Source organism: Pyricularia pennisetigena (genome assembly GCF_004337985.1).
Source record: "Pyricularia pennisetigena strain Br36 chromosome Unknown Pyricularia_pennisetigena_Br36_Scf_27, whole genome shotgun sequence".
NCBI classification, from domain to species: domain Eukaryota; kingdom Fungi; phylum Ascomycota; class Sordariomycetes; order Magnaporthales; family Pyriculariaceae; genus Pyricularia; species Pyricularia pennisetigena.
Window position 1 is genome coordinate 1 of NW_021940939.1, and position 24677 is coordinate 24677.

The 24677-nt window shown below is 47.9% G+C and overlaps 4 protein-coding genes across 4 annotated transcripts; 2 read left to right on the forward strand and 2 right to left on the reverse strand.

The window, feature by feature from the left end:
• Window positions 1-3868: 3868 nt before the first annotated feature.
• PpBr36_11447 (uncharacterized protein) lies at window positions 3869-6026 on the forward strand (the record flags this gene model as incomplete). The annotated part of the gene is made up of 2 exons (XM_029898547.1): window positions 3869-5860; window positions 5895-6026. The coding sequence occupies 2 exons, from the start codon at window positions 3869-3871 to the stop codon at window positions 6024-6026; spliced, it is 2124 nt and encodes a 707-aa protein (XP_029743139.1).
• Window positions 6027-6335: 309 nt separating this feature from the next.
• On the reverse strand, window positions 6336-9491 carry PpBr36_11448 (uncharacterized protein; the record flags this gene model as incomplete). The annotated part of the gene is made up of 6 exons (XM_029898548.1): window positions 6336-6639; window positions 6895-7557; window positions 7918-7969; window positions 8032-8379; window positions 8445-8843; window positions 9074-9491. 6 exons carry the CDS (start codon window positions 9489-9491, stop codon window positions 6336-6338), a joined length of 2184 nt encoding a protein of 727 aa, XP_029743140.1.
• Window positions 9492-9641: 150 nt separating this feature from the next.
• PpBr36_11449 (uncharacterized protein) lies at window positions 9642-11733 on the forward strand (the record flags this gene model as incomplete). Its single annotated transcript, XM_029898549.1, has 3 exons — window positions 9642-9676; window positions 10367-10401; window positions 10625-11733. The coding sequence occupies exons 1-3, from the start codon at window positions 9648-9650 to the stop codon at window positions 11731-11733; spliced, it is 1173 nt and encodes a 390-aa protein (XP_029743141.1). The 5' UTR covers window positions 9642-9647.
• Window positions 11734-13216: 1483 nt separating this feature from the next.
• PpBr36_11450 (uncharacterized protein) lies at window positions 13217-13585 on the reverse strand (the record flags this gene model as incomplete). The annotated part of the gene is made up of 1 exon (XM_029898550.1): window positions 13217-13585. One exon carries the CDS (start codon window positions 13583-13585, stop codon window positions 13217-13219), a length of 369 nt encoding a protein of 122 aa, XP_029743144.1.
• Window positions 13586-24677: the final 11092 nt, after the last annotated feature.

The window sequence follows — 24677 nt, forward strand, 5'->3', positions numbered from 1 at the left end:
CCTCAGCCGCTGGCCAATATGGTAGCGCTATGTCCTACAGGTTGAATGCTTCGATGCATCCCAAAAATGTGGGTTGTTAACTACACAGCTGCAAATCATGCGAGAAGTCAAGATTGGTACAAGGCTAGGCATTGCTTTCTATATTCAAAATCGGTCATTAATCCAAGCTTATGATATTTCCGACAGTGATATGCTAGGTCCTTGACTTCCAAGTTGCCCCGGGTGATGACACAGCCCATATTTCCGTTTGGATTTCTTTGACTATGTCTCGGCTTTCTCGGTTTTAGTTTTCCTTTAGGAGGAACATTTGAAAGCATCGGTCGGACCTATTGCTTTTATTACAAAGCGAACGATAAAACCCGGTTGATAAAATCCCGGAACGTTTTGGTGCTCGCCGACTCGGATAGTACATGCTTCTAGCACAGCACATACTAACGACGACAACCCTCTTTGAATTAGCTAACGATTACCGCGACGTCAATCAAACCAGCGTTTTAGGGCCCCAGCCCTTGTCACTTTAAGCAAACGTACAGTCAGAAGCAAACCATCTTCCTGTGGACGACACAGATCAACCTTCTACATCCTTCACACGCATTGGGGAACAGGCTCTTGGAGCCACTGTATATCCATCGGTCCTAGCTAAGCAAATCCTAGGATAGTACTAATAGTAGTAGAAGTGCTAATAGAGGGGGCTCCTATAAATTTGACGCCATATCAGGCCCAAAGCTTGATCGTAGATCAAGTCAAATCTTCTTCAATCACACTTAACTGCTCAGTCGTGCTGCATAAGCCAGTAGCTGCGTTATTTTAAGCTAGATCTCATTACAAAAAAAGTGACACCGGAGTACAACAATGATGTTTGAGCCAAAAGGGCAACGGAGGGTTGGGGCTTCACTTGGGAGAAAATAACTGGGAACCGGCAATTAAACAGGGCAGATGCACGGAAAAAATGGGATCGGATTGATTCAAGAATGAGAGGGCAATCAACCCGACTAAGAACGGTTGGGGAGCGATCTAATTTGAAGGCAATCGACGGAGCCGGACATGATCGTATTTGCCACTTTCAATACAAACATAGAATCTTTGCAATGTGGGGACGGCTGAAGACTACTTGAGTCTCCTTGCTAGGATGGAGAAGCATCTAGTTTTGGCTGCTGTAAACATCCACTCTTAGCTCTAGTTAACTTATCCATCTGCGAAGGTATCTCGAAGCAGCTGTAAATGCTCCACTTGGCTAGTTAACCGAAGATCCACTGCTACAGTGCGAACGGGTCAGCAGACTACTTGGCCTGATTTCCAGAGGAACGTTTTCGTTGACATAAGCCTCGTGATCGCCTTCAGAGGTCGAATAGGTGCTCAGTTAACAAGGCAGTCCTAGTTGACACCGTATGGGGCAAGTAGAGAAAGTCAATTTGTTTAGCCGAGAGGAAGATGGTTATGCTCCTAACTGTACAAATACGGCCACAATTCCTTGGTTACTTCTCAGCTTGTGTTCTGTTATCGAAAACTTTGAACGCTATACTCAGTCGATATTATCCTATCTGCAGTGAGGGTTGGGTTGAGGGCCAACGGGTGGCGGCCGACCTTAGCCGAATTTGGGATAAGGTTTCCAATTGTCTTCTAAATTGTTTATTCTTTACACCTTAGCTAGAACCTTTAGTTGATCAGTTTGCCTGCTTTGCCATTTTTGGATGAGCCACTGAAGTACCTTCAATAGGCGGTAGCGCATTGCAACTTGTTGTTTGCTGATTTTAGCCTGGAGTGTCGAAAGAATAAACAGCAGATTGGTTGGTCGCTTGTGAACTGCACCGTTCAACCACTCGGCCCACAGATTCACCAACACGTGCCGCCTCAGATCGATTTTCTACTTAGCCCTTCTCTTTTCGGCTTTCTTTTTCTGCCTGGAAAAAAGACAGATTTCCAGACGTGGAACACGATCCACTCTTTTATCCGCCCCTCTTGTTGAACTCCTCCGCCCAGCACCCAACGTATCCTGACTCGGCTCTCGACCTGTCCCGGCTCAGTGCAACCGTCGGCCAGGTTTGGAGCCAGTCAAGGATGTTCCAAAGGGCGGGCTGTATATCCACCAGATTATCAAGTTCCAACTTCCTCTCTGGTCTGAGGTGATGTGTAATTGTATTTTGGTCTGACTAAATGGCGATCTGAAGTGCTTCGATGTCGTGATGGAGGGCAAGGTCTAACAATTGCCCATTTGATTTTGTTCCTCATGGATTGTGAGGTCTTTGTAATATTTATAGCCATCACCTCGGCACGTTTGGGTAATTGTGCCTGAGTGGACCACACGGCACAATAAATAGAAATAAGCTGCAAACTCTTACAACGTGTCCCGGCCATTTTTAATGAGAGTCCCAAGGTCACCGGAGCTTTCAATCGGCCTGCAAGATGCTAACTACACTGCCACCCTGGTCTGTCGCGATGGCTTTTACACAGTACAAATAACTTCCTAAGCCCACCGGGATCATGTACAAACCGATTTTGTTCCGACATGGCGAGCAGCCAGGACGTATATGGTGGTGTGGACTTTGACATGACCTGCGCAACTGTAGTTGTTGACGTGCATTTGGAATGGTCAAGATTGCGACTCTGAGCTGCAGTCGGTAGCAACTAATGCTTTGCAGTACATTCTATGCTCCATGTCGGTGAAGAAACGGCTTTTAGGGCTTGTTGAGCTCCCGCTTGTCTTGAACTTCCATTCATAGCACTGGAGCCTGGTTACTGGTCCCGGGCAGCTCCCCAATCTGGTATTGGAATCTTTCACTAAATATGAATGGAAACAGAGTAATAAATGGAAGCAGACAAGTGACCTCAGACGGAATGCATAGGTACAAAGTGAAAACATCCTGCTTCGTCGCCCCTTTTGCTTAGCCTTCGTCACAAAACTAGCATGCGAAGAAGCTTTGAAATGGCAAGTACAATGTTTGTTTATTATTTATAAAGTCCTCGGTAAACAACACGGCCAGTGCAGTCCTAGCGGAGTTCACGGCACGACAGTCTGCCGGCGATAGAGCCTAGCTCTTCAAATAATGAAGCCACTGGTGTATGAGTACTGCAGTTGTATTCTTTTCTCAGGAATCTTCACCAAGGCAGACTTCCTCTGCAATGGGCGGCATTGTGAGCTTAAAAGCCATATGACACGACATTGAGCTACTGCGTAACTCATAAGACTGCTTGCACGGAACCCTGTAGACTTGAAATATTTGTCGTTTAGTCCGCGCGTGCTTATTTTCAGCTGACTTGCACACGACATCTTCACGCTCAGTAGATGAAATCGCACCCTTAGCCTGGCTCACAAACGGATGCTTCATTTTGATGAGAATCGATCTTATCCTTCTTCTTATGTCCTATAAAAGTCTCATTCCAGAGTTGCGTGGAACGTTGCTTTTGGACGACTTGGCATGCGCTCTTTAAAGCCAATAGATTTAGCAATCGACTGATTCCTGCCTACAGCAGTATCCAATAGAAACAAGAGAGGGCTGGGCGCCTACCCTCATTAAGAACTGGATGAAGACACTACTTGCTTTTCAATCTAAAAGCTGGAAGGCCAACACACGCCACTATGACAGTCTTTGGATTCACCAGCCAATAACAGCGTCGATAATCGAAGGAAACACGTGCGGATCTGCACCAGAGAAGCGAGCTCGATATCCCCTTTCTGCGATACGCTTCCTGACCTGGTGTTCCGGCTTTTTCATTGAGCTTTATGGCAAGATTTTGATTTGCTGTCACTTCCGAAAACTAGTACCTCTGCGAGCGCCGGGTCAATGTCCACGTCCCTCATTAGATCTGTTTTTCCATCTACTTTCCTAATCCCACCTTTGGCCCACTAGACTTACTTGATCAGAACATTATGAAGATCCCGGATTTGCCCAAAGGTTTGAAATGTGTTTCTATGGGCACAAAATTTGCCTTTGAACCGCGGCCGCTGCCTCAGGTGCGCAAAAATCAACCAGCTCCCTACCTTGGTCTCAGATCTAGACTATCTCAGATCTGGCTCAATTGTTGGACAGCACTGTTCATCCTCGTGCTGGCTCGGCTTGTTATGCTCATCTCCGGTCTAAACGAGAACATCACTGATGCGAAGGAAAAGGCACTCTCTGCTTGCACAAAGGTCGAAGATATAGGTAGCGCTATGGCGTCTATGCCGCACTACCTCTCGCACGGAGTTAACAAACTGGCTGTAGAAAGTATTTCCCGCGAGGTCAGAGGCACGGTGAATATGCTCCTCTTGGTTCTCACAATCGTCGAGAACATCATTTACTTCGCCATCAACTTTCATATTGGAACGTATGTCTGCCTCATCGCCGCCTTTATTCACGGTGTCTTCGACGTTGGCATTGATGCCGCGGACGCCATGGCTGGGCAAATGAGCAACGCCATCGGCAAGATTACCGAAGGCCTCAACGACGAGGTCAACAAGTTTCAAAGCACCATCAACGATTTAGTAAGCAAACTCAACAAAGGGACCAGCCTCGGCGGTCTCCTAGGCGGTGCTGCTACCGTGCCCAAGTTAGATATCTCTGGTAGTCTGGGTGATCTGAAGAGCATCCACATCGACAGTGGCGATTTCGTACGTAGCCTTAAAGACATGAAAGCAAAGACTCCGACTTTCGACGACGTGCGAAACTTCACCAAACGGACCATCGCCGTTCCTTTTGATCTCGCGAGGAAGCAACTCAACGAAAGCTCTGGCGCGTGGGTGCCGCCAGATGATATGTTCCCGCTGGCACCAAAACAGTCGTTGTCGTTCTGCTCCGACAATACGGCTGTCGCCGACTTCTTCAACGGGCTATATAGGATCGTGCATCGTACCCAAATCGTGTTGCTCGTGATCATGCCGATCCTCGCCTCGCTTGCATGCATCCTTATGGCGGTGCTAGAAGCCAGACGGTACTATAACCAAAAGAAACTTGCTCAACAGATGCTCGATGGGGAGTACGACGCCATGGACGCTCTTTACCAAGGATCTCGTCCACTCTCGTCTGCTTTGGGCTTGTGGATCGGAAACAAGCTGAAGCGGAGCGATCGTGAGTATCTTGCTAGGTGGGCCTGGGCCTATGTGACATCGGCGCCTGCGCTTTTTGTGTTTTGGCTGGCAGTCGCTGGCATGCTTTCCTGTCTTTGCCAGCTTATCATTCTTCGGCTGGTAAAGAAGGAGGCGCCTGCGCTGATCAACAGGGTCGGCGATTTTGCCAAGGATGTGGTGAGCACCCTCGATGAAGTGTCGACCAGGTGGGCCACCGACGCGAACAAGGTTCTGGTCAAGCATACCAACGAGATCAACACCAAGCTCCTCAGCAACGTAAAGACGGCAACTTCAGCAGTCAATAACACACTCAGTACTTTCCAGACCGAGATGAACAAGCGATTGGACGACGTTTTCGAAGGCACTGTACTGCATAACGTCGTCAAGGACGTGGTTCGATGTCTGCTGGGGCTCAAGATCGAGGCGGTCGAAAACGGAATAAAGTGGGTCAACGAACAAGCACATTTTTCCTTCCCGCTCTTCCCCCGAGATTTGTTCAGCTCTGGGGCGCAGCAATCCATCTTGGGCGATTCGAACATGACTTCATTTCTCTCAAGCCCATCCACTGTAACGACCGATGAGATCTCTGCGGCTGTGTACCAGGTCATCGACCGCCTGCGAAATGGAATGATCCGTGACGCACTCATCTCGGTCGGCTTGCTGCTGGTATACCTTGTCTTTGTGCTGGTGGGTGTGATTCGCTTACTATTCAACATCAAGGGACCCACAGGACCCGTTGGCAGTACTACAGCCAACACATCAATACCGATTTCACGATTGAGACTTTGCAGCACAAGTACGAGGAGCCAGCAGCTAGTGCACCAAGAGACCCCACCACAAGCCCACACAGACTAGCCCCGTGGACAACGGTCTCGTGACTTTATCGCAGGATGAAATGCTGCTATTCTATCAATGCTATCTTATCAATAAGGACGGACAGTGGGGTTATGGCCCTAAATCTCGGAGGTACGGAGACATGTGAGTGAGGACCTGACATTGGTTTCTCGCGCAGAGCCTGAAAAAGCTTGCAGTCCTCCGGATAGCTTCGATATGAGATCATAATATGTAGGAGTAAAATAGAATTTTATGCTGTAAAGTATTATTTCTCGGCGTGACAGCTAAATGACTTACGGCTGAATCTAATCAACTGTTTTGCTGAAGAACAATGACACAAACGGTATGCAAATCGTAAACACGCAAAGTAAGTAACACTGAAATGAAATACGAGAGACGAATCGTTCTCCAAGAAAGCTGTGTACCAAGCTCAAATGCCTCACCGAGAAAATCCAGCCTAATCTTTCTCGTACCGCCTCCTAACCTTAGCTCGATAATCTGCCGGGAGCTGGAACCTCACAGTTTTGACAACTGGCTTTTTGGAGCGTGTGCACGGTCGTTTGTGGATTAAATCATTCTGTACTCTGATCTCATCCATTGTGTGTTTGTCATGGATTCTAGGCCTTGAGGTCTGTTTCGTAGTCAGTGCTGGCTCATGTCGTTCGGACTTCCGCCTAGACTTTCTATATTCTGTGGTCCAAACATAGCAGCTAGTGTTAGACGAGGATCCCTTGTCGGGATAGAAGTACTGCACTGTGTGCCTATAGATGCAGTGCCATGACATGGTTCCAATGCTCTGGGCTCCGTCAGACCTAGTTTCACAGCTGGAGGAAAGCAAGTTGTCTGTATACGGTATATATACTCAGGCTATGGAAAGCATAATTTGGACGTTGGGAACCCATAAATGGCTTAGTTATATCTAGCTAATACAAAGATTTGTGGAATAAGATTCCGCACAGTAATCTCCTTCCACTCATGAACTCAATACAGAATTGGCTCTGTTTTCACTCACTCACTTGATTCGTTGGCGTTTACGACGGCCCTCATTTGAATCCTCTGTCACGCTTCTACGGTGGTCGATTGTTCCAAATCTTGCACCTAATTTCTGGTCTTCAGCCAATTTTTGAATCGTGAATGGCGAGCCACTTATGTGGCATCCTCCCCCTGAGCCTTCATGTAAGCAAAGTTGGAAAGGCTCGTCCAATCTGGAGACCCGAATCTTCACATGCGTACAGAAATTACCGTTGGCATCGCTGCAAGAGCCATTCCAAAAATCACCCGGTAGTGTGACATTGTTGATTTGCAGAAAAGCAGCTTCTCCATTCAACTGGGTCATCAGCGCATCGAACGCGGCCGTATTAGCCCGCAATCGGCAGGATATGCTACCTGTGCATTCATACTGGTTATCCGCTCGATATGGGATGGCATCTCCATCTAGCGTGAAGACGAAGAGCTCGGCACGGATGCGAGAGACCAAGTCGTTCAGCTCTGGAGATTGTAACATCGTTTCTTGGGCTGCCTCCTCTATTTCTTCCATTTTCGAAAGATCGTCCAAATGGGGTTCTGCACCAGGAAACTTCACGTCAAATCGAAAAAAGCCACTCTTGGAGTTTTCGATGGTCTGTTGACTGAGTAACTGCTTCCAAGCCCTGTCGGAGTCGCCAAGCTTCCAAAATGCCCTGATCAGGCGTGGTATAAAAGAGTCTTTCCAGAAGCAACGAGAGCTTCTCTGCCGACCGCCTCGCAAAGGACAGCCTGTTCCCAATGAAACAAACAAGCTGGGTTCTCGAGTGTTCGGGAACAAAGCTCCCACTTCATGTAGTGCTATTGAAGCCGGATTGTTGTAGAGCAGGCCTCCGTCTTGAAACGTCCCGACACCTGCAATATGCCGCGGCCGGAAATAGCTTCCAGGGGTTAGCCGGGGTTCCAAAGGGGGAGGTAGGTTGAGCAAACCTACAATGGGGCTGCGGTGGCGCATCTTATACTATAGCCATGTCAGCATAGCTCAAAACGGCAATTGAGTATGTCTGGGGACTTACATCTCCCATAAAAGAGGGCGGGCGGCAGGGTCAGTTGTCATCACACTGTAGTCTGTATGCTAGCTTAGGATTTGCTTTGCTTGAAACTTCTGTCAGTGGACTGTTCGAACTCACCGCAGTGATTCTTGCGATTGCCAACAGCGTTGTAATTGGTGAAAACAGACGCGCTGGTGTCTTTGATGCTTGTGACGATGATTCCGGCGAGGATTCCCATCTCGCTCTCGACCGAACTGTCCAAAATGCATTTCCTCCCAAACACCCTCTGGAGCACAGACTCGAGATTCTTAGGGGGGTATCGGCCGTCACATATTATAGATATTAGGAATTGCAAGACGGCGGAGATGAGTGGTATTTTGAGGCTTGCTCGTCGCTGGAATGCCGTATGAGACAGCTGCTTGAAGGTTGCCAGACATTTCTCAATGTCCCATCCATTCATGACGAGGCCCGCCGTCGTGATCGCTCCTGGTCTGCTGGTCAGGGATGGTAGATGGTCACTATGCAGGAGGAGTGGGAACATATACACTCACCGGAGCTAGTGCCGTAGATCAGGTCAAAGTGGCGCTGGATTGGGTAGTTGGGGAGCCGCAGCTGGTCTTGCAGTGTCCGCAAGAACTGTAACGGAGCGACACCTCTCACGCCTCCTCCGTCAATGCTTAGAACACGTATACTAGCATTTTCGGGTCGCACCCGAATTGCCAGACTTCCGACACCAGCCCCACATATGAAACATTGATTGACATGGTAGACCCACGGATCCAAGTCGTTTTTGTTCCCAAAAACTTTTACGCAGTTTTCGCAAACGGAATGTCCGCAGGAAAGACCAAACTGAGGCCTGCGTGCAACACAGCTAAAGCAAGTTTCATGTGACCGCAGCTTCGACCAGTGGCCAGAAAACCTTCCCATCAGTCGTTTGTGAGCTTCAGCCGCTGATGGAAGAGTCAAAAACCTTTTATACTGTAAGGAAAGCTCCCGCCGTACCAGTGCCACAAAAGAGGGTTGATCAAGAAAACGTTTTGCCTCTTTAGCCACCAGCGTTGCTTCACAGCACACCTTCTGACAGCTCTCTTCATATATGGATCTAAAAACGTCCCCAATCTCAAAGACTTGAGATGATTGATTAGCCAAGGTTGCAACAGCAGCCGAAGGTACAACTTACAATGCATCCCAGGAGGGTATTGATGCAGTATAAAGCAGGACGATATGACAGGAATGACAAAGGATTTCAAAACTTGAAATGAATCCACGCTGCCAACAAATCTTGCAACATGCGCTTCGATGTCCTCTATTCTGGATAACCCGCTCCTGGATAGATGAATGAGGTCCAGAGCTTGCTTCCTTTCTAGATTTGCAGATTCGCCAGCAAAGTCAAGGAAGCCGGCAAGATGATGCGCAGAAAACAGAAACTTTCGTTTTTCTTTCAGCAGTTGACCCTCTTTGCCGATCGCTAGCAGCTTGTTTTTAAGCTTGACATATTGTTGTGTCTCGTCGGCACCGTTAGGGACTTTATGGAACCGAACGTCAGAAAAATAGCACCGCAGCTTTTTCATGAGATTCTCAGAAACATGACTGCTCATCTCGCCATGTAAAACCACAACGAGGCAGGCAAAGGGTCCGTGTTCTGTTGGTTTATCTAATTTGACCCAGGCCTTCATGAGTTCGACCACTTTGGTCCATCCACCTATATCTTTCGCGATAACGCAAATGACATCACTGAATGGCATTAGGATGTGATGATGTATCAGGCTTGCAAAATCGATAGGTCTGTCTATATGTTGGCCATCTAAGGATGGGGTTCGAATGGAAGTGTCATGACATTTGAAGGTTTTCCCACTCTGAGCCAGCTTCCGAGGTATGTCCGCACTTGCGACCAACAACGGCCTTCTATCAGTGACAGTCGAAGGCGACGTGAATAGTTGTATCTCACCACTTGTGACCCGTGGAGCTTCGACCCCAAGCGTGGCGAGTATGCGGGCCTTGATCGCATTTCCAACGACTACAACAAACAAAGGACACTGTTCTTTTGGACGCTGTAGACTATCTAGCAATTGCGTGGGTCGTCTGGAGACTTCAAGCCGGTATGGTGCATGATTTGCGTGAGACTCCTTTGACTTCAGTAGTCGTAACCAGGTAGAATGCTTGCAAGACAACATGCCTGAGGATTTTGGGATTTCACTTGGGTCACTTTAGATAGGGGAAGGAGGGTCTTTATCTGTAAATGTATAGAGAAATTGGAGCTACAACCTAACACGTTGTCATCGGGATAAAGTGTTGGTAGGCTTGGGTTTGATTGTGGAAGAAACTGTCGTCGCAGTGCCACATTGAGCGGCTGTGGGGGAAAGGCAAGATCTTCAGTTTTCTTTTGGCCCAAAACTTGCTAGCGCCCTTCTTGGTGGAAACTCTTCGTCTTGTTGACTAGAAAGCCATTAAATGCTTTTGAGCCATACATTAGCGCATACAAGTCTACCGAAATCCGGTGTAATCATGGTTAGTTGTCATAGGCAAGATTGTATCTTCTCAGGTAATTGTCTACTTATATGTAATCCTAGAAGCTGCTTATAAAGGAAAATAGAACTGAAGAAACGTGATAAATACAGTTAAATACTCCTTATATTGCTTTATTACTTGGACACTCAAATATCTGTTCAGATCACAGAAGTGAAAGTTTCATATCAGTAACTATAGAAACGTACGATGCTTGTCAATCTAGATGTTCTGACTGGTCTATATCTAGGCCTGTGCCTTGCCCGGCTGGCAGGCACAACCTGGTCTGCCGGCCACATAAATGATAAGCGATATTTAAATACAACTGCTCTGAACAACGTGTCTATGTCCTCAACCCAACATTTCCTGGCTTCTTCAAGTATAACGAACATACCATTCGATAAATTTCAGTCTCCTCAAACAGAAGTTTCCAGCACTACAAAAGTTGAGGTTGATTTTAGTGACCAGATTCACCTTACAGAGGGCACGGATCGCCCCCCAGGCGTAGGCTCCACCGCGTTACACTCGACTGAAAGTGAGACGCTACAAAGTTTATCTTCCTTCCCTGCTCAGCCCATCGACAATGCTCCGGCGCCAGACATAGCTTTTTTAGGTGCGCAGGATGTGAGAACACTGGAAATGGCTCCTGCCATATCGTCTACGCCAAGAAATCGGATAGACGAAACTCTGGAATTGGAAACTCATCAAACCTCCTTTGCCACTTATTTCACCCAGCCACTAAAACCAGTACAGGCTAAACAAAGTGTTCCTGGGACAAGTGGATATACTTCGGCAGCTGCTAGCTCAAAACCCTATGCACCAGCTGCACCAAAAAACACCGTCATGCCACCAACTTCAACCGTCAAGCCGAATATCCAAAGTGAGAGTTTAGAAGCAACCGCTCATACATCCATAAAGACGGACAGCACAATCAGTTCACCTACTAGTGGTTTACTCTTCGAAAAGTCAGTAACGGAAAAGTCAGCTCGACATCCGTTTACAAGACCCTCTCAGACCCCCAGTGCTGACCCTTACCATCAGAGCAACAGCGGCAGCCAGGAGAAGCCCAATCCGGCAACTTCTGCTGGCATTGCCATTGGCACCATTTCTCTCGCAGCCTTTGCGGGATTGGCCGGCTTTTGGATTTTTTTCCGGTACAAAAGGTACGGAAAGAGCTGCAAGAACACCAGGAATGGCACATGGACGGGAAGCCTAATAGCTTCATTCAAAGGCGTCTTCCGGCAGAAGGAGATGCCGTTCAAGAGGAATAGAGGCATCAATGAAGCCAAGATATCCGCCCCATTTGCTCAGAAAAACTCACTCAACTGGTCATGAGGTCAAGTAAAAATAACGGGCCCGCAAATAATGTTAGATGAACAAATACTTTCACCGTACTTGCATCAAGTCTAGTGTAGTCTTACTTATGTAGCCTAAGATCCTGGGACCTCTTGTAACACCCTTTTGTAAATAGCTTACCGCCAAGTGGATAGATTTACCAGCAGGTATCAAGATTGTAATTCCTAGAATCTAGGGCTCTCCTATCCAAGATATGCTAGCCACGTCCTTTTGACATTTACAAAACAACCCGCCAGTCATTGGTGTAGGTGTCTGGAACTAGGCCAGAGTCACAGAAGCCTGACACAGTATCACGAATAGAAGCGGTTCCTCTCTGGTCACCCACACGGAAGGCACCGCAGCCGTTGCACTTCATGCCGTAGGTAATGATGCGCCCTTTATGGATGAAATGAGGATATCTAGTCAATCAGCAGTAAGTTGCATTGTTTCTTAGGAAAGCAAATAGTTACCGCTTTGAAGATCAAACTATACAATGCACGCATCTATCAAGGCTGATGAAGCTTTGCAAGGCCGTCTCTTAAGTCTCTCTTGCTATGCCAACCAGAGGAGTTCCTATGACCTTGACCCGTATCAGCATATTTTGATTATAGAAGCAGTTCTTGAAGCTCTATTGCTTGCTCCACTTTTCAGTTGCACCGCTTCAAATCTATGCTGAGCAAGTTGAGGGATCTACAAATAAATCTAAAATCGGATGGTGTACGTATTCAGCGCCTGTGAAGGATTTGTCTGTTACCATGATTTGCTTACCCTTAAGAACTTGCCTCAAAACTCTCGCCTACCTAGACATCCCGAATTTCTAGGAGGACTTTCAACTGTATAACATAATGCCTCCCAAGATTCAAGCCCCGTCTCCTGAGTTGACTGACTTCTATGTTGTGGGTCTGGGCGGCAGCACCTCCGTTTCAACACAGCAATCCGATGCAGAGGCAGCATTTCTAAGACGAGAACTGGCATATTATAGAAATTTGCACAAAATCTCATCGTCGGTATTTCCGTCGCTACGAATCCACACTAATTCACTGTTGGCCCTTCTGGATGATTGGGATAAAATGATACAGGAGGCTGAAAGCAACTGCAGCTCTTGGAAGTTGACTCCGTCCCGTGACGCGTCAGATAGTCAATAGGAAGGATTACTTTCTTTTCAATAACTTCTCAATGCTCTCGTAAATAATACATCAAGTCACGGTTGCAGAAGCTATGTTGGCGTGTGGGCATCTCAGGACCCTTAATCAGCGATGTAAAAGACCTGGGCATTGTGTGGATATGGCTTCGGTCAGGGATGCTATGATTACTAAACACGGAAGCCTGGCCGTCCTTTGTCAAGAGCGCTATGTACCCATTTACTGGCCTAGATATTGGTTTAGGCCCATCGACTAATCGAATCCGTACAGCCCCAGAACCTTGCTGTGGATGTGATATTTGTTGGTGTGTGGGTTTCGTGACACCAGTCTTATAGCCAGCGTCATGCACGATGTGATGTAGGCTTTGCACATGCTTTAGGATCACTGGTTCGAAAGTGCCCTATCGGATCTTTGTCTCCCATCGTGCCGACTGGGTTGTTCATCCTCTCGGAGTCCTTTTGGCGCTGATGGCTGGCTGTGCGTGCTGATGGTCGAAAGCTTCGATCGCCGGGCTTGAGCTTTCGGTCCACGTATGTGATAGCTGATGGTCTGGGAAATGGCTGCGTCGTCCAGCCAAACGGTAGTCTAATCGCGATCCTTGTCTTCAGACTCGTCCCTGGCCTCGGCGTTTCATCTTGGGGTAGGACTCTTGACTGGGCGGATGCCGTTCGCGTAAACTTGACGGGCGTGGTTGAGGTGACGTTCGTCATTTTGGCACGAGCGCTTCCCGGGCCTCCGCCTGGCTACGTCAGGCATATCTTTTTCCGCCTCGAGAACCATCTCTCTTGGCCTAGCAATGAGAGAAACCGTGATCCCATAAGTGCCTTTGCGATTTATCGATAGGTGCTAACAATTATCAGAGCATTGTTTGTTGCGATGCAAGGAACAGGTTAATTGGTGCGAGTGGTTTGATTCAAGCAGTATAATGAAGTGCGCCCGCACATCCCAGGGCTACTAGTCAGCCTCTGGCGATTTCTGATACCTAGCCCCTTGAGCTACTGGTAGACCAAAAATCGGGGCGCACCAAACCAGGCCTGCTGTCATCTGCCGGTTTACGACCGCAGCATGCCCGACACCTTTTCTGGCTCCCGTCCTGGTCTCAAATCGCCAGTTCCGCCTATCCGAATTGAGATCAACGAGAATATTCTCGTCTTCTGTGATGTACCTCGTTGCGAACAGCTATCTGTGGCACTCTCTCCCGTAAAATCGTCCTTTGCATTAACGATTTGTTAAGTGTTTAAACGAGAAGGCTTTAATTTGGCTGGTCCTCCTCCTTTGAAAGCTTACTTCATGGTCAACTGGTCCCCCCATGCATGCGTTTGAGCGATTTTTGCTAGAATCGGAATGTACATTTGTTTTCCAAATCTGGATCTTCCTCCATCTTGCCAAGTAGACCCAAGTATCTGAAAGCCGTCCCCACATTTTCAAGTTTCAACGTATGTACTGAAAGCGGAAGATAGATTTTGTCACGGCCCGGGGTAAGCATAGCACGGAAGCTAGTCTATTGGCATCTATCGACGAAGATTCTACTCTGAGGAGAGGAAAGGAAACAAACAAAGTTCTGAGCTTGACGCAACGTCGATAAAAGTATCACCCTGGTGGGTCGTTGGTCAGGGGTCAGGGTTAGGGTCTGGTGATCTCATGGTCCAAATGTCACACATGGGATAACGTTATACAAAACATAGCTTCTCGTACGTCTCGCTCCTAAGATGCTTCCTTCCATGGTCCATCGGCTACCTAGCAGGATGAATTGACCCACTCTCAGAAGCCAAACCGCGTGTGTACACAAAGATTACACTTCCTGCTTGCCTGACTTATCGGAGACTGAAGATGGCGATCTCGAAACTGCAAGTACAGAATTCTCCGCCTTCAGCAGCGACACGGACAACATGACCGACGGTTGCACAGATGATGAAGATGAAAAGCAGATCTTGAATGATATTGAAAGTGTTATGTCGTTGCTGCAAAGACTCGTTGCTCAACTGCGTAACGATGTTGCGCTGCTACAGCATAGCATTGTGGTTTTGGAGGGGTGTAGTACCGCCATGGAGAAGCATGGATTGCCAAGTCAATCAGTGAACTGACCTAGTCCCACGAAGTCAGGTAGACGTTGGTTCAAGGGGACCAGAATCGGATGTGTAACGGGGTGAAGACAGGAATGCGCCTACTGTAATACGAGTGAATTGTAGTGTCGTGAGAACGGTTTGAGAATAGTCATTAGAAATGCTTTCCAATCAAAGAAAGCAAAAAAGTGAGAATAGCCCCACAAACCCAGTACTGTCTCTAGATTATCGTGGTATGAGCGAAACCGCATGACACCGGAGAGACAGTAAGCATGAGAATAGCTTCATTCGGGAAAGCATACAAAGGGTGAGAAGAGCGTGTTGCCACTAGTAGCTGCGTAGTCAATCAGCCGCTGTGGCTGTATAGAAGTGTTACGACCAGAAGGTTGGGCCGGTACCAGGGAGGCCAGGTGGGGTCGTGCCCCTCCTGACGACACTCGCCCAGAGGAATCACCAACCGGCAGAAAAAGGATTATATGAGGAGAAGGTCACGTGACACCACGTGATTACCCAGGACAAACTGTACCAGGACAAAGTGTCCCAGGACAAAGTGTCCCAGGACAAACTATACCAGGACAAACTGTACCAGGACAAACTGTACCAGGACAAACTGTACCAGGACAAAGTGTCCCAGGACAAAGTGTCCCAGGACAAAGTGTCCCAGGACAAACTATACCAGGACAAACTATACCAGGACAAACTGTACCAGGACAAACTGTACCAGGACAAAGTGTCCCAGGACAAACTGTACCAGGACAAAGTGTCCCAGGACAAACTGTACCAGGACACGCTGTGAAATTGTACCAGATATTGGTAGCCTATCCAGTTGTGGCTGTTGTGCTTAGCAATTTGGGGGGTGTAGGTAACATTAGCCTGTTTTAGCTGTATCGCTTGGCGATTTGGGGGGTGCAAATATCCCTTACAGCTAGTTTGAGCCTTTTTGCCTGGCAATCTGGAGAGTATGTAGTGACTTTTTGTGGCCAATTTTGAATATGGTTTGCGATCTGGGCGGTGTGGATGTTCCAGCTGGTTTATGCTTTTATGGTTGGAAATATCCATTGTGTATTTCTTTGCAGCTAGTTTTGGCTGTTGTTTTTGGGGCGTGTGTACATCTCTTAAAGCCAGTTTGAACTATTTCGCTTGGCGATTTGGGGGTGTGTCTAACTTCTATAGCCATTTTTGGCTGTTGATACGTACGCTGTAGATATTCATTGGAGCTGGTTTTGACTTTTGTGCTCGGCGATTTGGGCAGCATATCTGGCCCCTGTTTTTGGCCCCCGTCCTGGTCTCAAATCGCCGGTTCTCCCATCTGAATTGACGCGGGTCTGTTTTGGCCTTTCCCAGTTTTTTGTCTGTACCTGTAAGGTACAAGCGGAATCTACGCCACGTGAGCCATTACTACAAAACACCACTACAAAAGGTGTTAACTACAATATTTGGCGAAGCCCATTACGCCGTTTACTATAAATGCTTTACAAGCAACAACCTACTGATTTGTAGTCATTTTCGCCTTTTGACAAATGCGGTTGTTGTAATGTAGCTTATGGTTACCAAGTCTCGGAGGGAACCGCAAGGAGCCAAGGTATCGGGCAAATTCCTATATCATGTGAACAAATGGCTTCAAACCCAAAGTCAAATCGGCTCCCCTGCACGAGCTGGCATGAGTGCTTGAAGAAACGCAATAAGAAAGCCGGTGGGTCGAATGGCGAAGGCGGTAAGCTTGATAGTTGAATTGGCAAAAGTTTGAATGGGCGAGGCTGTCGATATGAAATCAGCTTCAAATTGGCTGCAAAAATTACTGTTGCGACCCGAACTGTCAAGTGAAAAAGCACAAACAGGCTAGAAAATCCACGCAGCCTAGAACCCCAAATCGCGAAGCACACCCACACATTCCCCAGATCGCCAAGGGAAAGAGATCAAACTGGGATTAAAAACATTTGCTCCAAACTGTATAATCCACCCCTTCGTTTGGCGCTCTTGTTCTTCGTGATGTTCACGCAAGGGGCGAGTGAAGGGTCAATTCTGGATGCACCAAAGTTTGATACAGTTTGGAGCAAATCTATCTTCCGCTTTCAGTACATACGTTGAAACTAGAAAATGTGGGGACGGCTTTAAGATACTTGAGTTTACTTGGCGAGATGGAGGAAGATCCAGATTTGACTGCACAATAAGCTATAAACAGCCATTCTTGGCTCTAATTGCCCATCTGCGAAAGTACCTCGAAGTAGCTGTGATTTCCCCACTTGGATGTTTGACCGAATATCTCCCGTGACAGTGTGAGCGGGCATGAGACTACTTGACTCTAGCGTATAATACAATAGCAATTGGGAGTCGTTTCGCCAGGACGGATGAGTACACAGTAATCAAGGCAACCGTATTCTACACTGTATGGGGCAGATGTAGAAAATCGATTTATGTTGACGAGGGGAAGATGGTTTTGCTCCTAAGTCGGACCCCCTGATCTCCGATCCCCCCCATCTCCGATCACCCTAAAAATCGCGATCTGAAACGACACCTCAAACAACAACCTGCTATATCGACCACTTAACTAGCTGCAAAGATACAATCAATTATATCATTGGAATCCTCAGGCTCTGGAGATTACTCCCCCACTTCCTCAATTGCACCTGCATCAGCTTGAGCCTGCTGTACTTCCCGCAATCCAACGAACGTAAAATTAGGGTCTGGATCAACCCTCTTTTTTTTCCGTGGTGCAACTACCTCCAGTTGGGCCTCCAACTCTTCAATCTTTCTTTTTGCCATTGCAAGTTCGATATATTTAAATTCACAGCTTTTTCGGAGTTTGGAAAACAATAGCCGTTGAGTAGAGTCGCCGCCAGTTAGCTGGGTATATTGCACCAGCTGATCCGTTACCCCTTTAGATCCTTTTGGGGTTTTCCATACGATAACAGAACCGGTTTTAACCTAATCCGATATCTCTCCGGGGTTCTCTGGGGACTTCAGACGCTTGGAGTTACTATTTGGAGGTGTAATTGCTTGCTGTTGGCTGGGAACATTCCTATTTTCGAGGAGTAGGGGACTTAACAACGGTTTGGCGATATTAACCGGCCATAAACCCGTTGCATACCACCCGCTTGTAATAATTCGAATTGTAAGTGCTTTTTGGCGTGCAAACCGGTAATTTTGGAGAAAAAGCCGCTTTCCAACAACCGTTGAATTGTTGAAGTAGGCCGTAGAAGATGTCACGGCCAGGGTGAGCATAGCACGGAAGCTAGTCTATTGGCACCTATCGACGAAGATTCTACTCTGCGGAGAGGAAAGGAAACAAACAAATTTCTGAGCTTGACGCAACGTCGATAAAAGTATCACCCTGGTGGGTCGTTGGTCAGGGGTCAGGGTTAGGGTCTGGTGATCTCATGGTCCAAATGTCACAGGGTCCACTAACTCCGGATTTAAGCGCGTCTCTCCAGCGCGTCGTTGATTGTAATTCCTCTCTTCTCTTCAGTTTAGAATTTTCGTCAATAGCGCCTAATACACTGAGGTTCTCCCAATGTCTGCCTGGCCGTGACAGCAGCGGTTCCCAGTGGCGACTGATTGCAAACCGCTCGCAAACGTATTTCTCAACCCCTTGTCGCTCACTTGGCTTGGGCGAGTGAAGGGTGTGCAGTGACCACAACAACTCGGCGAGCATGGTTGCTTGACAGACCGGTATTGGTAGAATTTCAACAATGTGGAACAAGTTACCCTCCTAGTTATACTCTAGGCAGTTCAAGCAAACTTGCTTCAAAAGTATAGCAGTCAAAAGTTTGCCACCGAGAAGCTTGCTGAATTTTGACTGTGGTACTTTGGATACATTTTAAAAAAGAAAAGTCCTGTCTCGGAAATCATCCGGAGGGGGGTGTGTGATGGGAAGCAAGCACTCCACAATAGGTATAATGTGGAACCCAATTCGTGGCAATTATGGGGCAAATGCCTAAGAGAACATACATGTAGGACGAAGGATCAGAGGCGAAGTTGATTCTAAGGGGACCTTTCGTTACGGGCTCGTTCCTATTGGTCTTCACCTCCACGGAGTCTTTGGAAAGTATGATTACGGGGTAGCATCCCGGGACTTACTGCACGGTACAAAGCTCTTAACCATCCTCCTGTGACCGCAGATGCACTCATCAGGAGGCCTCCGTGATTAATTGTGCCTGTTCCAAGGATGTCGACCGGAAAGCACCAATGATAGAAGACACAAGGATTAGGACTCGCTGCTGTAATCTCCTACTCCTAACAGGTTGCTGCCTGCGAGGCATCTGATTAATTTGCGTATGTGATCAAAAATAGAACTGGTTGAAGTTACTGACCCCAGATTTCAAGCAAGAAGGATTGAAGAGTCGAGGAGGAAGAGCTTTCTGAGGGGTGTGTTTTGTGGCGGGCTAGTTCCTATTGGCCTTTCCCTCCATGGTGCCTTCTGATGGGTGACTTGGAGTAGCGTTCAGGTATTCAATCGGGATACATTTGTGTCGATCTGTACCCTACAAGGTCATGCAGCATCTCAGGGGTACTGCCGCTTGTCGATCAATCCAAGCCTGGGCGGATATGTAACGAACTTCTTTGGTAGCGCGCTATAGAAACACGACAGACTTTGAGCCTTATCACTGCACAGCTGTGTTGGCGAACCATAGAAAGTCATGGCAGCCACCAACGCCCTGACCCAGCCTGAGTGGTTTCGAAACCCAGTCTTGGCTATCGTGGCTGCTTGGGCTTGTGCATTTCCGGGGAGAGGCTAGGCGTGTTCCCAAGTGTTTGTCCTTGGCCTCCCCGAAATTACATTGCCGTTTCCGGTTTTCGTTCACGCAGAAAGTGCGAGCCAAGCACAAGATTTCTGCCACCCGGTATTATGGGGTGTTCACCCAAACAGAAGGAGCTACAGTGCCTGGACACCCCACTTACAAGTTGCAGGGATACTTTAATGACCCGGGCTCGCCGCCATAATCGCCTACCCCCAACAGGTCGCTATATGCATACTGGTCAAGGGTGAATTTTGTGACGGGTTTTTCCTATTGGTCTTTACCTCCATGGAGTCTTTAGGGTGACTTCGGCGTCGCATTCCGGCACGCAACTGGGATATTCTTGTGTGGATCTGCACCTTCCCGAGTGTTTGTTCTCGGCCTCCCCGAGATTACATTGCCCTTTCTGTTTTGTTTTCATGCAGAGAGTGCGAGCCAGGCACAATATTCCTACCATCCGTTGGAATTTTGGGCGTATTGTTTTTGGCGCCTTTGTTTCCGGTGACAACCACATTGTGCCCACCCAACCACCCTGGGGACAGCCTTGGCAACTGAAGAAAAGATGGTAACGCCAACACAGCCTTGGCTACAGACCCATTAGGACTTTCTGGGTGCCAGAATTATTGGGTAAGGGTTATTGTCTTGATGCTTTGTCACAAGAAAAAGCCCCAATTACACACTTGCTTATCCAGCATTCTTGAAGCCAACCTTTTCATCATTTGCGTATCCATGCCCACTTTGAGCAAATTCGCCAAACTTATTCTGTTAAAATAGGCAGGTATTTAGGTTTGGTGCCATGATGGCCATCTACTTACTATGGGCCAAAACGTTACCGTCGGCGCCGATGTCTCCCTTTGCACAGCTCGACAGTAACTTTGGTGCTGTAGCCCTTCCCCGCGCAATTGGAACAATTTTTGTTTGTGGAAGTATATTTCCACCCATAGCATTTTTCACACCCGTATCCCGCGTACTCCCCGCTCCCGTGACAAGCGTTACATTGAATTCCACAGTTGTTGCACTTTTCTAATTTTTCCTCTGAAACCTGCCCCGGAGGACCATTCTCGTTTCGGTAGCAAAATAAGCATGTCGCCATGCTTGGTGGGTGGCAATACGGCGATGTTAACGACAAGGTCGGGAATGGTGGCAAACGGACCAGAACCAGAGGAGTCAAGATTCATACCTTTCTATAGAGCTGTAAGCAAAATGCTCTGAATATTGATAATTGGCCGATGTGTGGTGGGCAAAAGGCTTTTTTTGGAGATAGGATAAAGTTCGTATTTTGATTTCTCAAGCCAGCAAAAGGTTATATTATCAGATCTGAACGAGGGGATAGAAAGATTGAAGCCTCCAGAGATTTATTGATAGGAAATGCTGCTGAATTTATAAAGCTTCACCTGATAGCAATGTTACTCCCAGTCTGCGTGCTCTGGCTCGCAATCGTCCCAATCTCACACCGCCAAATAAAACAGCTGTTCAAAATCTGCTGGGGTAGTCAAGATTGCAAACCAACATCCCTGCAGCATAAGCTCAACACGGAGAACCCGAGAAATATGAGGAGCTCATGAAACCAAGCTTGTAGGACAAAGCACTGGCATAGTGACGTAATAGTATGAGAAAAATAACAGGCAGGAGGGAAGCAGGGGTACAGGTGGAAACTCTTGGGAGCCGAGAAACTATGAGAGCATGCCAAAATGCCTAACGTGAGCAAGATGCACTATATTGAACAGCCTACGTTCAGGACCGGGACTACTGATGTTCGAACAACGAGGCAACCAAAGGTTTACAAAATTCATTCCCGAAGTGCACTCATTAATTCATACCGTGCTTAGCCTTGCAGGTTTTCAATGTACTCACCACCTCATAACACTTTGAGACAAAGGTCTTCCTATCACGTTTCTGTGATAGCATGCCTAATTCAACGGTGAAGACCGGGGAAACCTCAATAACAGAAAAGCCTTTTGTAACGGGCTCGTTCCTATTGGCCTTTACCTCCACTGAGCCTTTTGAAATGATCAGGTACTCAACTGAGATATATTTGTGCCGTGTCACGGCCAGGGTAAGCATAGCACGGAAGCTAGTCTATTGGCGCCTATCGACGAAGATTCTACTCTGAGGAGAAGAAAGGAAACAAACAAAGTTCTGAGCTTGACGCGACGTAAATAAAGGTATCACCCTGGTGGGCCGTTGGCCAGGGGTCAGGGTTAGGGTCTGGTCATCTCATGGTCCAAATGTCACACTACCCCCTTCCAAACCTCGTATGTCGACGCAGGAGATCATGCGAGGCTCTTGTCAAATTAACCATGTCGTCGCTTTTTCCTTTTACCGTTCAACTCTCCATGCTCCGCCACGTTATCCTCCTGATTCGGTTCGTCCAACTTATCCTCGGCAGCGGCTTTTATCCAGATTGCCAATCGCTTCGGCGGTCCTGCGGCATCTTTGTACTTCTTGTGGAAGTCGTCAAGGGCTGTCGCTGAATTCTTGAAATTTTCAGCCGGGTACCACGTGTCGTCTGGATCACATCCTTGCCATGCGACCTGGTATTGCAATGTCTTACTCCGGCCAAATAATCGGGACGCTAGAACTTTATCGACCACAAACTCTGGTTCTCCGTTGATCTCTTCTGGCGGAGGCGGCTCTCTTTTCTGTTGTGGTAATGGGTCCATTGCGGCTTTGCGGAGGCGGTCTGCGTGGAACAAGTTTTTTCCTTTAAACGATTCAGGTACGTCCAGAACATAGCTATATCCTCGTTCTTCTAGAATCTGCCATGGTCCGGTCCACTGTGAATCCAGTCTGGTCGTCGGTGCGGTCGTCGGAAACCCTTTTTTCTTGACGAAAACATAGTCGTTAACCCCAAAATCTACTGGTCGCCGCTTTTTGTTGGCTTGTTCTTCCTGCCTCGCCTGCGTTTTTAGCGCGTTTTGGCGAGCCAACTCTTGGACTTCTTTAGTCTGGCGGACGATCTGCAGCGCTTTTCGTTTCTGGTCTGAATCAACGGTCGTGGTTGGCAGGTCGGTGGACAGCGGGTTTCGGGGTTCGGTCCCGAGCACTACCTTTAACGGGCACATACCAAGGCTGGAATGCCACGCGGCGTTGTGGGCAAAATCCAAAGCAGGCAAATGTACGCTCCAACTGGTCTGGTATTTGTCGATATAAAACCGCAGCTTTTGGTCCAGTTCCTGGTTGGTTATCTCTACGGCACCTTGTGTTTGAGGGTGCAGGGCGCTGCCGTGTCGGTGTTTAGTACCCGTGAGTTCATTTATCGTCGCCATGAATTCGGAGATGAACGGCCCGGCGTTGTCGCTAATCCAAACGAAAGGTAGTCCTAGGAAACGGTATAGGTATCGGTAATATCGGGAGGCCAGGATTTCTGCTGTGTCGGTCTTCTGTCCTGGGATGGTGGCTATCAGGCGACTGAACTTGCAAACGAACACCCACACGTAGTCGTATCCGAACTTGTCTTTGGGCATGTCCTTTCCGTCAACTGCTACATGTTCCCAAACGTAATTCGGTATCGGTAGCGGATGCAATAGGCCCGGGGTCTTGTCGTGTCTGCCTTTATTTCGCTCGCAGTCGTGACAGTTTTTGATGTATTTCCGAATGGTTTGACTCATGCCCTCCCAAAAATACCGTCTTTTGATCATTTGTATCGTCTTGTTCTGTCCTGCGTGGGCGAATATTTTGGGCTCGTGAGCTTCACGGATCAGAGCGGTCCTCAAAAAAATCTGTCCGTCTAAAGTCGTTTCCGGGACGACTAGCTTTCCTTGGTGTTGGCCTAGCTTTTGCTTTTCGTTCTCTTGTCGTATTAGGTCTACCAAATCTGCGCCGCTCACCACGTGGGCGTTTGGGTCGGCAGTGCTGACGGCGGCCACCGTAGGTGTGATCTTCTCAGGTGGGATTAAAGTCATTGCTCGTTCTTCTTTTTCCCGAGCTTTAACTGTTGGAAGGTCTGCCGTCTTGCGGGACAGGGCATCGGCGGCTATATTGTCTTTGCCGCGGCGGTACTGAAACGTAATGTTGAAGTTGGCCAGGAAATCTGCCCAACGCACCTGTCGAGTCGAAAGGAGTCGTTTTGTGGAATAGTAAACTAAAGCTTGGTGGTCTGTAACCACGAAAAAGCTTGTCCCCAACAATTCTGGTTCGTAATGTTTCAGCGTTTGAACCACTGCCAGCAGCTCTCGGTCTTGGATCGGGTATGCGCGTTCTGCTGGGGTCATCGTTTTTGAGAAATATCCCACAGGCTTCCATTCTCCACCCGGTTGCTGTTGCCAGATTGCTCCGCCGGTCGCGTTGCGTGAGGCGTCGGTTTCTACCTTGGTCGGTCGGCCTGGGGTAAAAAATGCCATAACCGGTGCATCGCAGGCTAAACGTTTCATTTCCTCAAATGCTCGCCTCTGTTCGGGGCCCATAGCGAATTTGGCGTCTTTCTTCAACAGTCGGTTCAACGGCTCAGCGACGCTGCTGGCATGGTGGCAAAACATTCGAATGTAATTGCACAATCCCAAAAAGGAACGCACGGCTGTTTTGGACGTGAGGTCTTCGAACTTCCAATCGCTAATTGCCTGCAGTTTGTCTGGATCGATACGGATGCCCAGACCTGCGTCCATAACGATGCCAAGATAATCGACCGTGGTAACGTTGAATCGAGACTTTTTAATATCTCCCTGGAGGTCGACTCGGCTTAATCGGTAAATAACCTCTTCTACTTGGTCCCAATGTTCTTCTTCGTTTCCGTCGGAATAAACCAAAACATCGTCGGCGTATGCGCTGGCGAACAAGTCCAAAAGTTCATTTAGCTGAGCGTTGATAAATGACTGCCACCAAGCTGGGCCGACCTTTAGCCCAAAGGGAAGCACCTTCCATTGAAAGGTGCCCTGTCGGGTGCGAAAAGCAGTGAGGTACTCTGAGCCAACCGCCATACGTAACCGGTTGAAAGCTCGAATAATGTCGATTTTTGTAAACCTCTTTGCATTGCGACAATTAAAAATAGTTCCGTTGACATCCGG